The 16,018-nt window shown below is 36.6% G+C and overlaps 1 protein-coding gene across 7 annotated transcripts in view; it reads right to left on the reverse strand.

Moving 5' to 3' along the window:
• Positions 1-16,018, reverse strand: part of RMND1 (required for meiotic nuclear division 1 homolog) — a 39,384-nt gene that overhangs the window by 9,215 nt on the left and 14,151 nt on the right. For 3 of the 7 annotated variants that reach the window (XM_039346919.1, XM_039346917.1, XM_039346918.1), the window contains 9 exons: positions 13,071-13,146; positions 12,400-12,464; positions 11,469-11,583; positions 11,069-11,108; positions 9,138-9,192; positions 7,235-7,335; positions 6,117-6,223; positions 2,451-2,515; positions 422-498 (listed from right to left, as the gene is read on the reverse strand). In XM_039346919.1, coding sequence (XP_039202853.1) covers positions 422-498; positions 2,451-2,515; positions 6,117-6,223; positions 7,235-7,335; positions 9,138-9,192; positions 11,069-11,108; positions 11,469-11,583; positions 12,400-12,464; positions 13,071-13,146 — 701 coding nt within the window. Of the gene's footprint in view, positions 1-421; positions 499-2,450; positions 2,516-6,116; positions 6,224-7,234; positions 7,336-9,137; positions 9,193-11,068; positions 11,109-11,468; positions 11,584-12,399; positions 12,465-13,070; positions 13,147-15,571; positions 15,678-16,018 lie in introns of all 7 variants that reach the window. The other 4 variants (XM_039346921.1, XM_039346920.1, XM_039346923.1 and 1 more) reach the window with 3 other exon arrangements.

A 16,018-nucleotide genomic window follows, 5' to 3' on the forward strand; every position in this document is an offset into this window, starting at 1 on the left:
TGTTACACCCTGTTGCCCAAATATGGGAGAGAGAAATCTTTTGCCTTGTATCAGCTCAAACTAGAGCCAGAGACAGAGCCTGTGGCCTAGAGATTAATACAGCTGCCTACCATGCAGACATTGCTCCTCGAAGCACGAAGCTGAAAACACCAGCCTGAAGATGATGAATGGGACTTCGTCGAAACGTCGCCAAGACACTTCCAATTTTACGCGGGAGAAAACCCGAACAACCAAAGACCTACATACAAACACCCGCAAAAACCTCAGAAAACATAGATAGATAGATAGATAGATAGATAGATAGATAGATAGATAGATAGATAGATAGATAGATACTGTCATGGTATTTTTTTTTTGTTAAAGATTGCTTTTAAAACTGATTCTAAAATGCAATCTATTTGCTTGTCTTTAATTCAGATACCTCAAGGCAAACAGTTCCCCAATTTTCTGCATAACATCAGCATGAGAGAGTTTCAGTTTCTTTCTTAATTTAAGCATCTATAAGAAGAAAGTAATAAACCAGTAAGAACATTGATATTTTTTAGATGTACAATATTACCCACCCCGATGCCAACTGCACTCTTTACTTGAACTGGCAGAAGCAATCCTGATGACAATAAAGATCTACCCTGATTTTCATATTAGTTTTGGGAGGTGGGGATAGGCAGTCTTGCCATAGATGGTTTGTGATAACCCTATTGTCATGGCCCGAGAACTTCCTGATAAAGTTTAGGTTCTAGGTTAAGATCTATCCTACAGGACAGAGAGATCAATTAAAATGCTCCATTCACAAAGACTTATGTTATCTGATGAATATCTCAGCATTCTACAAGCATTTCCAGGAGACGAGGATGAATCCTCAAGTAGCTATGCAGCAAGCTTTTCCATATCACAAAATCTATAGTACCATGTTATCTATCTTGAAGGAATGTAAATCAGGCCTTGGGAATGGGGACAAAGTGAGTCAACCGCTGAGGGGAGACTTTTCCAAATAAACTTGCTTTGATTTTGCTTCATGTAAAATGGGGCAGAGAGAAACTTTGACAGGTTTTCAAGATTCAGTCATTCTATCTACAGTGATCACTGCTGTGCCTGTTTCTTGATCCTGCTTGATCTAAAGGGTTGATACTATCCTAATAAATGCACTCAGAATCCTACTGTGATAGGTTTGAATGGCACCTTAAGAACAGAATACTTCACACTAATATAAAAACATTGTTCCAGGTCCAAATTCCTTGTCTTCTCCAGTTTAATAGAATCCTTTTCAGACTGAAAATGTAGACCACAAGGAAGTGATGGTTCATCCTATTGTTCTCTTGACCCTTGACCATCATGGCTAATTAGCCAACCAATCAAGGGAGAATTGTCCAGGTGGATAAATATTGAATGTATTTTATCCTAAATGGAAGATCTCTGGTGCTCTTAGACTATTTAACACTGTTTTCCCCCAAAAGAAATCTTGCAGAGCACACAACATTATTAGAAGTGCCTTTGAAAAAAGAAAATTTTCCACAACACATTGATCAAGCTGGAGGTGTGAGTCTGGGAGCACCTCCAGATTGTGCACAGGTTCTGTCTGAGGCAAACCAGCCCATCCAGAAACAAAGGTGACAAATCCCCAGGATTTATTTAAAGTAATTAGTTATTCTCTAATCATGTTTTTATAAGACTCAACCATTCAAGTCCTTATGTTTTGCTGTTCAATATTACCTGGGGAACACAATATTTTGCCACCTTCAATACACAACTGCTACAATGATGCTTTTTTCTTTTACTTTGAACATATCTAAATAACTTTCTTCTATTCTTAGTATAATAGACCAACCATTCTGGATTTTAGCTTTCCTGATACCTTTTCTAAAGTTCTAAGCTGTCTATATTTTTTTATTGGTGGCCTATTCCTCTTTCTTTTCCTATATTTAACTTTGTTATAGATTCCCATTCCCTAACAAAAGGATCAACTTTAGCATATTAAATCATTTTCAAAGTGATAGATTTTAAAATTTCATAGTAAGAAACATTTCTAAGTTTCATTAACTGTGAGAAGTTAACTTTTTCTATTTCAAAATTGCATTCTTGGCATCCTATATATTGAAGCTTATTGACATGAGGATTCATAATTAAACATGATGTCAATCTACATTCAAGCAAATAGTTGCCCACAACAAACATAATAGGTATAATTAAAACAACAGGATCCCCCTTAGACACATGAGTTTAATTAAGCATTTTGTAAAGTCATTGAAGTTAACTTGAAAGTGTTTCATATCTAACTGTTCAAATTTAATAGAGTTTCACTGAAATTTTGATGGCAAACAAATCCCAATTCATTTCTTATGCCCAAGAATAAATGGTAAATACAACAATCCAAATTCATTCACCTATGGTGTCAAAAATCTGCAAATTTCCCAGACTTAATTTTATGGAAAAATGAAAAAAATAGCACATACCTCAGGTATTGATTGGATAGATTCTACAAAATTATCCAGTGATGCTTCCCAAATGGCCAGTTTTACTACAATAGAGAAAAGCATAAAAGACTTATTATTCTTATGTGGTACACTTTCAAGTTTTATCACAAAATAAAATCTTTAAATTTTTACTGCCCAATGCTTGAGAAATGATGGTATGTTGATTATTGCTTTCAGACTTTAAAATAGATACAAGTTTCTGATTTTGACTGAGGGCCAGGCATTTGTTCTCTGTTAACCTGGTATGTTCTTTTGACATAGTGTAATGTACAGTAAAAACCCACCTAGCATGATACATACAGAAAGGGAAAAAAATATTTGGATCCCCTGCTGATTTTGTACGTTTGCCCACTGACAAAGAGCTGATCAGCCTATAATTTTAATGTTAAGTTTATTTTAACAGTGAGAGATAGAATAACAACAAAAAAATCCAGGAAAGTGCATTTCAAAAAAGTTATAAATTGATTTGCATTTTAATGAGTGAAATAAGTACTTGATCCCCTATTAATCAGCAAGATTTCTGGCTCTCAAGTGACTTTTATACAGGTAACAAGCTGAGATTAGGAGCACTCTCTTAAAAGGAATGCTCCTAATCTCAGCTTGTTATCCTTTACAAGACACCTATCCACAGAAGCAATCAATCAATCAGATTCCAAACTCTCCACCATGGCCAAGACCAAAGAGCTGTCCAAGGATGTAAGGGGCAAGATTGTAGACCTACACAAGGCTGGAATGGGCTACAAGACTATCACCAAGCAGCTTAACGAGAAGGTGACAACAGTTGGTGCAATTATTCACAAATGGAAGAAACACAAAATAACTGTCAATCTCCCTCGGTCTGGGGCTCCATGCAAGATCTCACCGCGTGGAGTTTCAATGATCATGAGAATGGTGAGGAATCATCCCAGAACTACACAGGAGGATCTTGTCAATGATCTCAAGGCAGCTGGGACCATAGTCACAAAGAAAACAATTGGTAGCACACTATGCTATGAAAGACTGAAATCCTGCAGCGCCTGCAAGGCCCCCCTGCTCAAGAAAGCACATGTACAGGCCTGTCTGAAGTTTGCCAATGAACATCTGAATGATTCAGAGGAGAACTGGGTGAAAGTATTGTGGTCAGATGAGACCAAAATTGAGCTCTTTGGCATCAACTCAACTCACTGTGTTTGGAAGAGGAGCAATGCTGCCTATGACTCCAAGAACACCACCCCCACTGTCAAACATGGAGATGGAAACGTTATGCTTTGAGGGTGTTTTTCTACTAAGGGGACAGGACAACTTCACTGCATCAAAGGGATGATGGACAGGGCAATGTACTGTCAAATCTTGAGTGAGAACTTCCTTCCCTCAGCCAGGGCATTGAAAATGGGTATTCCAGCATGGCAATGACCCAAAACATATGGCCAAGGAAACAAAGGAATGGCTCAAAAAGCACATTAAGGTCCTAGAGTGGCCTAGCGAGTCTCCACACCTTAATCCCATAGAAAATCTGTGGAGGGAGCTGACGGTTCGAGCTGCCAAACATCAGCCTGGAAACCTTAATGACTTGGAGAGGCTCTGCAAAGAGGAGTGGGACAAAATCCCTTCTGAGATGTGTGCAAACCTGGTGGCCAAGTACATAAAGTGTCTGACCTCTGTGATTGTCACCAAGGGTTTTGCCACCAAGTACTAAGAAAGGGTCAAATACTTATTTTACTCATTAAAATGCAAATCAATTTGTAACATTTTTGAAATGTCTTTTTCTGGATTTTTTTGTTGTTATTCTGTTTGTCACTGTTAAAATAAACCTGCCATTAAAATTATAGACCGATCATTTGTCAGTGGGTAAACGGACAAAATCAGCAGGGGATCAAATAATTTTTCTCCTCATTGTATAATTTGCAAATCAAGTCAAAATTGCTTTTTCAAGTATTTTTTTAAATCCTGGCATACTGTTTCATATGAACCATTTTACCATTTTATATGAACCTACCCATTATTTCTCTGCTCTAAGTAGCAACGAAGATGGTTAAAAGCCTGGAGACAAAAGCATATGAAGAACGGTTGCAGGAATTAGGTATGGCTAGTCTAGAGAAAAGAAGGACTAGAGGTGACATGATAGCAATATTCCAGTATTTGAGGGAGTCAACTTATTTTCCAAAGCACTAGAATGGAAGACAAGAAACAATGGATGGAAACTAATCAAGGAGAGAAGCAACTTGGAATTAAGGAGAAACTTCCTAACAGCGAGAATAATTAACCACTGGAACAACTTGCCTTCAGAGGTTGTGGGTGCTTTATCATTGGAGGTTTTCAGCCACCTGTCTGAAATCATATAAGATCTCCCGCCTGAGCAGGGGTTGGACTAGAAGACCTCCAAGGTCCCTTCCAGCTCTACTCTGATTGATAATACCCTTCCCACTAAAAAAAGGTAAAATTTCTGTTGCCCCTATTCAAATCAAAATACTCTAATCCCAATTCACATAAGGTTCAATCATAAACCTCCCATTTCATGTTCCTTTCAGCCCAAAGGGAAACATTATTTTACAATATTATTTTCTACAAAGTAGGAATGCTTAAATTTTATGCAGTCTACACACCGTTTCTTCTGTTTCTCAGAAGTAGTTTGACATTGCCTCCTTCCTAGGGCTGAGAGAAAGTGACTAGCCCAAGGTCACCCAACTGCCTTTGTGCCTAAAGCAGGACTAGTATCAACAATACCAGCCTGATGCTTTACCCTCTTCATCAAACTGGCTCTCAAAGAATCACAAATCTACAGTGTAACATAAAATGATCTGCAATGGCATAATCTATGTAGTATTAAAATTTTTCTCTATGAAGATTCTCAGTCATCTCGGTCATAGCTGTATCAAAAGTGGGTTTTTATTTCTGAAAAGTCCAGTTGTCTTTTCAAAGATAAAAGCCACTTTTGATACTAAAACATTTGTTGCATGACTTTAAACTAGGTGAAACACTATATCATAGGGTAATTTTTGAACCAAGGTTGGACACCCGCTGTTGGACACCCAACAGCGGGTGTCCAAAATCTGGCATCATGACTCCCTGAAGGAATGAAATTTGGGAAAGTTGTGGCTGCTTCAGTGCTACTGGCTGTATTGCGGTTACATGAATTTTATTTTGTGACAGTTTGCCTGTTACTCTCACAATCCCTTGCTCCCTCTCCCACCCAGAAACAGCCACTTACCTGCCTATCGGAGGGGGAAGAGAGAAAGGAAGGGAATGAGATTTCTGGTGTTCCCTGCCAAATTTCCACAAGGAAACACAATGGAGAAGCCAGCAGGAAATCGGTTCCTACTCCCATTGTTTTTTTGCCCACTCTTGGTCATTCTGTTTCCCTGTTTAGGTAAGGGAATATCTTTGAAACAATGAGCAACAGGGCACAAGTTGTCTGATTTTCTTTCTTTCTTTCATTCTTTCATTCTTTCTTTCTTTTTCTTTTTCCTTCCTTCCTTCCTTCCTTCCTTCCTTTCTTTCTTCTGAGAAAATTGTTCACAATAGTTGTAACTATAGATGTAACTATTTAAGTAGAGTATCTGGTGAGAGTGCCTTATATATTATAAATGCATTCATGAATTCCATTTCCTCCCAGATTTCAAGTAATAATACAAATCATTAAATGAAATTATACGATGGACAGCTTACCAGAAAGGCACAGAGCATTGGAAAAAGCAAACTTCTCTAAAACGATGTCATCCATTTCTGTATCTGAATTTATCAAGATTTCTCCTCTATGAAGCTTTGATTGCCCTCTATGAAAAAAGATATGAATGGATTACATTAGGTTTGAGCAACTTTGTGCTCCCTATCAGTCCCAGCCGCATTACCATTGGTCTAATAGTGAATCAAATGAGTATTAGAAGAAGAGGTGGGACTGTGTAACAAAACATGAGCAGGTATCCTTCAGTCTGTTCCAAAGAATACGAAAAAATAAACTTTAGAGTACTTGACATAACATATGTCTTATTCCACATATGAATTTTTCTTTTATTGTATATGTGAATTTCTGTTTCTTTCATTCTATCTTTTATCAGTTAAAACTTAAAAAGTGTATATTCAATCTGCATAAAAGTGTTAATATTTTGTACATAGCTGAGTGCATTGGCCTTGAAGATGCTCAAACAGAACAGTGATAATTTGTGGCAATGTAATAAGGGTCAGTCTTAATAACTGAAATGTTAAAGCTGTCCTCAACTTACAACAACAATTGGGATCAGAATCTGAATCATTGAGTGAAGTGGTCATTAAGTGAGATGTTCATGTAACTGCTTTGCTCAACAACTGCAACCCAGCATTCCCAATTCCAGCTGTTAAGCGATCTCCTAGGTCAGGGGTAGGCAACCTTGGCTCGTTTATGACTTGTGGGCTTCAACTCCCAGAATTCCTGAGCCAGCCATGCTGACTCAGGAATTCTGAGAGTTGAAGTCCATGAGTCATAAAAGAGCCAAGGTTGCCTACCCGTCTTAGGTCATTAAGCAGATGGAATGAAAGAGCTGCCTGTGTGATGGAATGTGCAAATGGAGAAGGAGATGGAGGAAATGTCAGCAACAGCATAGCAGCTTCCCCGAAACATCATTAGTTTCTTATTTTACAATGGAATTATCAATCTTTTTCATGAAGAAGTTTATGAAATGCCAAGATACTATAATACAACTTATATCTGAATATATGTTCTGGAAATAATTATTTGTCAAAATGTCTACCCTTATTAGCCTGTGGCTTAAATGGAAAACTTCATGAGTTCATGACATTCACATACTTACTCTCCTCTTCTATAGCTGATCTCCTCATTTTCCCAGTGAACTAATGCAATTTCATAAGGCTGGACCTCATGTTTTTCCAGCTTTTGAAAAATATTCTTTATCTGGGAAATAGATTATAAATTAAAGTTGCTAACAAGTTCTGAAGAAGAATTAGATACAGTTCGACTATTGACCAAAGTGCCCTCATTCTCTTGTGAGAAGAAAACTATGTCAACAAGAAATCACAAGGAAAACAAAATAATTCCATATTCCAGTTTTTTTCTCACAACTTTTTGCTCAAGATAGAGAAGTGTTTACAAGGAACAATTGGTTAAAGGTTGTAAATTTGTGCCTATAAATACCCTCATGCATTTCTTTATAACTCAGATTATAAGAGCCACGGGTGACACAGTGGTTAGAATGCAGTATTATAGGCTAATTCTGCTGACTGCTAGGAATTTGATCCTGATCGACTCAAGGTTGAGTCAACCTTCCAAGGTCAGTAAAATGAGGACCCAGATGGTTGGGGACAATATGCTCTGTAAAACACTTAGAGAGGGCTATAAAACACCATGAAGTGGTATATAAGTCTAAGTGCTATTGCTATTGCTATTATAATTCTGAAAGCAGCCTTTTAGAAAAAAATAGGAAGAATTTGTTAAAGAAAATGTAAAAACATGTAAAAAACAAGAAAAAAGTGAAGGAAATGATTGGTCCATTAGTGGATGAAAGTGGCAAGAAGATGACAAGCAACAGGGAGAAAGCAGAACTATTTAACTTGTTTTTTGCATCTGTCTTTACACAAAGGGAAAACACAGACCAACCTATCAAAAATAGTGCCATAAAAAACAGAATAGAAACACAAGTTAAGATAGGCAAGAAAATGGTAAGGGAGCACCTGTCCAGCCTAGATGAGTTCAAATCGCCAGGACCAGATGGATTACACCCCAAGGTTCTCAAGGAACTGGCAAATGCGATCTCAGAACCACTGAACTATATTTTTCAAAGGTCCTGGAGCACAGGGGAACTACCAGAGGATGGGAAAAGAGCTGATGTAGTTCCCATCTACAAAAAAGGAAAAAAAAATGGACCCAGGAAATTACAGACCTATCAGCCTGACCTCAATACCTGGGAAGACCCTGGAAAAGATAATCAAACAACGAATAAGCGAACACCTAGAGGCAAACAAAATCATTACTAAAAGCCAACATGGGTTTGTCAAAAATAGATCATGCCAGACAAATCTTATTGCATTCTTTGACCAAGTGACAAAATTAGTGGATCAGAGGAATGCTGTGGACATAATTTACTTGGACTTTAGTAAGGCATTTGATAAACTAGATCACAACCTACTACTTGACAAGATAGAAAAATGTGGGGTAGACAACACCACCACCAGATGGATCTGTAGCTAGCTGACCGGCCGTACTCAGCGAGTGGTCCTCAATGGAACTGCATCTACATGGAGGGAAGTGTGTAGTGGGGTGCCCCAGGGCTCTGTTCTGGGCCCAGTGCTCTTCAACTTCTTTATCAACGATTTGGACGAGGGGATAGATGGGGAACTCATCAAATTTGCAGACGACACCAAGCTGGCAGGAATAGCCAACACTCCAGAAGACAGGCTTAAGATATAGAAGGATCTGGACAGACTTGAATACTGGGCGCTATCTAACAAAATGAAATTCAATGTTGAAAAAAGCAAGGTTCTACATTTAGGCAAGAAAAACCAAATGCACAGATATAGTATAGGGGGTACCTTGCTCAATAGTAACTGTGAGAGGGATCTCGGAGTCCTAGTGGACAATCACCTAAATATGAGCCAGTAGTGTGCTGCAGCTGCCAAAAAGGCCAACACAGTGCTAGGCTGCATTAACAGAGGGACAGAATCAAGATTACGTGAAGTGGTAACACCACTTTACAATACCTTGGAATACTGCATCCAGTTTTGGTCACCGCGATGTAAAAAAGATGTTGAGACTCTAGAAAGAGTACAGAGAACAGCAACAAAGATGATTAGGGGACTGGAGGCTAAAGCATATAAGGAACGGTTGTTGGAATTGGGTATGTCTAGTTTAATGAAGAGAAGGACGTGGGGGGACATGTTAGCAGTGTTCCAATATCTCAGGGGCTGCCACAAAGAAGAGGGTGTCAAGCTATTTTCCAAGGCTACTGAAGGCAGGACAAGAAGCAACGGACGGAAACTAATCAAGGAGAGAAGCAACCTAGAACTAAGGAGAAACTTCCTGACAGTTAGAACAATTAACCAGTGGAACAACCCGCCTCCAGAAGTGGTGAATGCTGGAGGTTTTTAAGAAGAGACTGGACAGCCATTTGTCCGAAATGGTATAGAGTTTCCTTCCTGAGCAGGGGGTTGGACTAGATGACCTCCAAGGTCCCTTCCAACTTTACTATTATTACTGTTGTTGTTGTTATTATTATTATTATTATTATTATAAAATTAGCAAAATCACAGAAATTAAAAACTTTACTTTCTAGATATTTTCTTCCTACAAATGCCATCTGATCCAGCATTCATGTTACTTTGATGAAGGTAAATTTGGAAATACTTGTTTCTGAAAACAATGTACGTCTCCTTCTAGAATCTGACTATTTCTGCATTTCTACCACCCACTCTATATACCATTCCTGATTATTTTACCATGATGAATATAAAAAAAGCCTTTAATATATTCTCAAAAAAAAAAAAAATCTGCAGCTAGGTATAAACCACTATGAAATAGTTGGGAAATTATGTAATTTGAATCCTTTGGAAGACATGGCATCACAAAGAACAGTACTAATAAAGGAGATTGGAAAGTGAAATATAAAAATGGTTAATAACACTTGCTAAATGTTTTGCAGAAATAGCATTTCCAAATGCAAGAAAAAGATCAGGGTAAGCCACAAAAATCCAACAATGAATAAAATCCCAAATCAAATACGAACTACTAATCTATAAGAGAAATCTGTATCTTTATTTCTTCCCTTTGTTGTTATGCTGAATATAACGAAGGCTTTCCTCCTTTACGTGTGTGTTACAAGTTCTGTGCCAACATATTGATTGAATTAACCCTTATTTTTTTATTATAAACTAACTGTGAGACCCGAGTCAGATAGTTTCTTTTGACAGCATACAATCTGCTCTTAGTTAATAAAGCCATTTCTCTTTTTCTTTAGAAAGCAGATTGAAATAGACAAGTATGACAGAATTAATCATTAACAGGGGAAAACTGTCTTTCATTTTAGATGTCATCTTAGTATTTACATGGTTTTGCAAGGATGTTTTTTTACAAATATGTTAACTCAGATTTTTTCAAATGACTTTTAGAAAGTTAATGTTACAGTGATTAACTATGTTACAGTGTCTATTTCATAAAGTCCAAATAAATATTACTTTAGTTAAGAGACATGACTTATTCATCTGTTTCCTTCTGAATTAGAATAAAGTTTCCAAAAAATGTAGGCCAATTTCACTTCAATCAACATTTTCTGATTTGTGTTCAGATTAATTAGCTAATTTGCTCTTTTATTTCACTCTCTGGAAGGCTGTAAACCTCTTTCATGTCAACATACTATATGGTATTTCCTATAGCTGGATCCTCTTCAAGCAGGTGTAACTACATCTTCTATTTCTCAATATAGTCAAGGAAGGAGATGCCATTTTCTATGTTTGTATCATATTACAGCGTTTTAAAAATCAAATTAATATTCTAATAAAACAGGTTATGTCAGAAATATTATAGTTAACCCTTATCCCATCTCAGAAGGTAATTTATACATAATTTATTAATATGTTAATTACCCTCATTCATACACCAAGAATAGTTTACCTCCAGAAACCTGCTTTCCACTTACTGTTTTTTCTTCAACATTCCAAAACACAGCAGACCCTTCCCTAAAAAAAAAAATTACAAATTAACGTTAGACTAATGGGGTGTATTTCAAACTTCAAAAATGCAATTCCTAGCAAGAAGCAATTCCCTTTTCATACTTGCTTGCCTTTAAAAGTGGAACCATTACCCTCTTATTACAGTATCCAAGTGATATTTGTTTTAGGGATCTTTAGAACAAGGGGCAATGCAAAGAATTTTAGTGATACCAAGAATTTTAAAGATTAATATTCAACTGAAATCAATTGAATCAGAAACCAGAAATCAGAGAGACAACTAGAAAAGAGTTATGGAAGATTATTTTTGTACATGATAATCCACAGCAAGATTATTATATTCCCCAAAGTCAAAAGACTCTGAATTACCTATAATGGAGCAATGTTGGTGAAGATAACAGAATTTGCAGACAGGGCAAAATTGATTTGTTTGGTTAGGGACAATCATATTTGTCAGTGACTGGAAACCCCTTATGGACTTTTGCTGAAAACAGAAAAAATGAACATGATTTCTGGGTTTGATGATTAGAAAGGATAGAATATGGGAAGAAGGGAGCCACAATGTAACTATAATGAGAGGGAATAAAATATAAATGCATTTATAACTGCTGTAAACAAGATTGGAAGCCACTTCTTTATGTATATATTTTTCCTGTCTTACTTAGTTATCATTTTTCCTTGCTTTTCTTTTTCTTAATTAATTTTGTCTAGCAGAATTGATTATTTCTGAGGATGACACAGATGAAACAGCAATCTTTTTTCTGGCTATGGATACTTGTTTTGTCTTAGTTTCTGCACTACGCATAATTCTCAGCTTATCACCACAACCAAGTCCCAAATTTCCAGGGCCGAGTCAGTCAGTTAAGTCAGTTTTGTCCCATTTTACAACCGTTTTTGCCACAATTGTTAAGTGAATCACTGTAGTTGTTAAGCGAACCATGCAGTCATTAAGCAAATCTGCCTTCCCCAATTGATTTGCTTGTCAGAAGTTAACTGGGAAAGTTATAAATGGTGATGACATGATCCTGGGACAGTGCAACTGTTATAAATACATGCCAGTTGCCAGGCGCTCAAATTTGATCACGTGACCATGGAGATATTGCAACAATCATAAGTGCAAAAACTGGCAACAAGTGGCTTTTTTCTTTAGTGCCACTGTAACTTCAAATGACCACTAAATGGATGGTTGTGAGAACCACTTGTAGTTATTGGTAGGCTTCTTGGCTCAATTCCATCTACTGGTCATTACCCTTAAAGCCCTAAAGAACATGGCATCAAGACTGATCAGGGACCAACTTACCAAACAAGATTCTGCCTGTTTGATCCAAATACTAAAAGTGGGATTGCTGGAAGCCCTACCTCCACCTGAAGTAGGAGAGGTATGGGTTAGAAGGCAGGTATTCTCAATAAAAGCTGCTACAGAAAGTTCCAAATTTATTTAGCACCAAATCTCCTTGTGTTCTGGAAAGCTCTGAAAACAATTTCTATGTAATGATTTTTGAGTCATAGGGTAACTATGGCCAATCATTTGACTGCATGTTGTCGCTTATAGTATTTCTGTATGTTTTAATAAAGTTGATCTTTTCTCTTTCTTGTAAATGCCCCAAGACTGCTTGACTGGGGAGTTCTACAAATATTGTAAATCAGTGGTTCTCAACCTGTGGGTCGGGACCCCATTTGGGGTCGAACGACCATTTCACGGGGGTCGCCAAACAAGGCTGTCCGCCATTTTTTCCCCCTTTTCTTTGGCCACGTCCCTGGCACCCAGTGATGTATAAGTGGTTGGGGGTCACCACAACATGGGGAACTGTATTATGGGGTCATGGCATTAGATAGGTCGAGAACCACTGTTGTAAATAAATAAACATCACTAAAATTCTGAATGACATTGAAGGAATAAATATGTAATTTTCTTTTAGGTGGAAATGAAAACTTTAGGTCGCATATGCTACATTATCGATCTTTACTTACTTGAAGAAAAATATGATCCCCAAATCATGCTCTTTGGCTGTTTTTTCCGTGCCAACCACCAAAACGTTTGCTGCATCTAGTTTTCAAAAAAACCTTATGTGAAATTATATTGTAAAAAATAGAAACAATCACAACATTTAGCATGCACCCTATATGTCATTCCCAAGATATTTTTTATTAAGTGTTTCTCTTTCAAATCTAGCTGAGCTCCTAGTGACAATCAATGTGTATGCTTTTTTCTTGGTAAAAATGGCATTCTTCCAGGATATTTTATTTACCCATCTACCTTATGGTCCTCCCTGGTGGAATCCCATCAAAATATTAAGATGGAACAATCCAGTTTACTTTCTGAACCCAGACAAGATTAGATAAAAGCTGCTATCTGGTAAGGTTCTGTGGGGTTTACAACTTATAAATATGAATAAAATTGTGCTGTGTGTCACATGCAGTGCAAGCATATATCTATCAGAGCACTCTGACAATTCCAGTAGTTTCTCAGCTATAGACTATCAGAATAGAAGTGAAGATGAAGAGACATTTGCAATTCTCATATTCTAAATTAATCTACAATTTAACATCAGCTGTGGTGGTGCAGTGGTCAGAATGCAGTATTGCAGGCTAACTCTACCCATAGCCAGGAGTTTGATCCAGGCCGACTCAAGATTGATTCAGCTTTCCATCCTTCTAAGGTCGATAAAATGAGGACCCAGATGGTTGGGGGCAATATGGTGACTCTGTAAACTCCTTATAGAGTGCTATAAAGGACTATGGGGTCATGGATAAGTCTAAGTGCTATTGCTATTGCTACAACATGATTGTTTATAATAAAACTGAATTGATTTGTATTGATTTTCCAGCATTAACATAATAAATTATACACAAAGTTAATTAGTGACATTTATTATTCAAATTATCATTTCTCATGTTTTTTAAATCAAGCTTTAATTTTTACTAAAATACATTAAGGGCGATCCATTACAGCTTCAAAAGGAATTTGATTAATTTTAAAATTTATTTATATAGAAAGCAATCATTATTTTCAGATATTGGGACAAACTACTGAATGTGTTATTATCTCTTTTCCCCTTAACACTGAAGAATTCCCTTTGTAAAAAAGGATATAAAGTATAATAATGCTAAAAATACATACTGGGTAGCTACTAATTATGGATCGGGACAGGAATCAGCATGCTCAAAAGGCATACAAGGACTACATGTAGAGGGACACAATAACAATATCTGTCAATATTTTTGACTGAAAGCTGCTCTTGAAATTTACTCCAATGGTAGACAACCTAGCTCCCTCTATATGTTTTAGCACTAAGAATGTGCTCACTGGCAAGGGATTCTGAGAGTTGTAGTTTAAATATACGGAAGTAGAATTTTTTTAAAGAAGTCAATGCTTCATATGGTCTGGATTCTTTATTTTTTACTTATCTTATTAACTTTTCTTTACATCTACCATTAAATTTTCTTTTGATTCTTTTTTGGTCACATCATATTAATTTAAATTCAGGAGCTACAGCATAGAATAAACTTGTTTAGCTCAATTTTAAAGATGTAAAGCTTACTTCTATACACATTTTAATAGTGGAAATAAAATCCTGAAACAATCAACTGGCATGCTTATTACATTCTTTTCAATGTTTATTGTAGCCTTCTGAGGATACGTGCAGTCTTTCATTTTATTCAGTTGCATTTTGCTATGCTATACAATGAAAAAAATGATAGTGGCCTGCAAACAGGAAGAATTGCTATTAAAGCCTTCACAAAGCCTTAATGATAGGTAAACAAATTACTGGCAAAAAGAGTTTCTCCAACTCTTTATAGCCCTGTTATTCATCTGTCAGCTCTGTTCACTCTTCCCATCTCTACAATTTGAATGAGGCAAATTTCATAAATTTGGTGACCTCAAGATTCTCTTTAGAAATTACATAGTAATACAGACTATCATCTGAAAAGGAATGTTTAAGCTAAAAAGTGGTTTTTCTTTGCAGTAAAAATCATTAGGAGTTGTCAAATTGCACAATTAAAGGTTTTCATGTATTAATGGTATTAAATACATTATATGCAATAAGTCATTATTTCATGGGTGTGCTTTGTGTGGTCCTATGTTAGCTCCTTTCCTAGCTTATTAATCCAAAGGTATTAATGCATGTATGATATAGAGTTACTTTATAATGTGTGACCGCCACATGATATCCTTAAACAGTTTTCGTTTAAACTCCATGCACTTTTTAATTCCTTAAGCCAGAAAATTAAGAGCCCAAATTTGGGAAGAAAGATGGCCTTACAGCAGACCATGCACAAACACTTCTGTAGATGTACTTCTACACCAATTATTCACTTATTTATTTGAAGTAAAAGTTAGTACCTACTTAAGTGTTAAGCAACATTTCTATAAAGAAAGCATTTGTACAAAAGCTGTCTGATGATGTATATCTGAAAAAGCATCAATAAAGAATAAATGATCTACTTGAAATAATTGTTCAGAGCTCTACCTCTAGGTAATGTGATTTCAACATATCCAGATGAGACCAGGTCAAGGCACAGATTACCAAGATGATAGGCATCTGCTGTTGCAAAGGCTATACACTGCATTACATCCTATGCCAAAAAGAACAGAAGTTCCTTTAGAAAACAGTTGCCTCACTAGAATTGCTAGAGTGCTACATAAACTCATTGTTAGCATTTGCCACTAGGTGGCTAAAATTCTGCATAGAACTATAGTTGTTGTTTTTCAAAAGTCTTACACTTGAAAAGTTTCAAACTTGCTTCACTGATATAAAGAATAGACAAATATCTCCTCTGGATCTGCTAAGCAAGTTCAAAAACTAGTTCTTTGGAAGATTATATATCTTATATATTCATTACAGGCTTCACACTACTACACTATCCATGCAAATGTAGTTTGGCTAACTGCTCTGAGTTTAGTTCCAACATCTATC

This window comes from Crotalus tigris, unplaced genomic scaffold, assembly GCF_016545835.1.
Source record: "Crotalus tigris isolate CLP2741 ecotype Arizona unplaced genomic scaffold, ASM1654583v1 scf7180000018030.5226217, whole genome shotgun sequence".
Classification (NCBI taxonomy): Eukaryota; Metazoa; Chordata; class Lepidosauria; order Squamata; family Viperidae; genus Crotalus; species Crotalus tigris.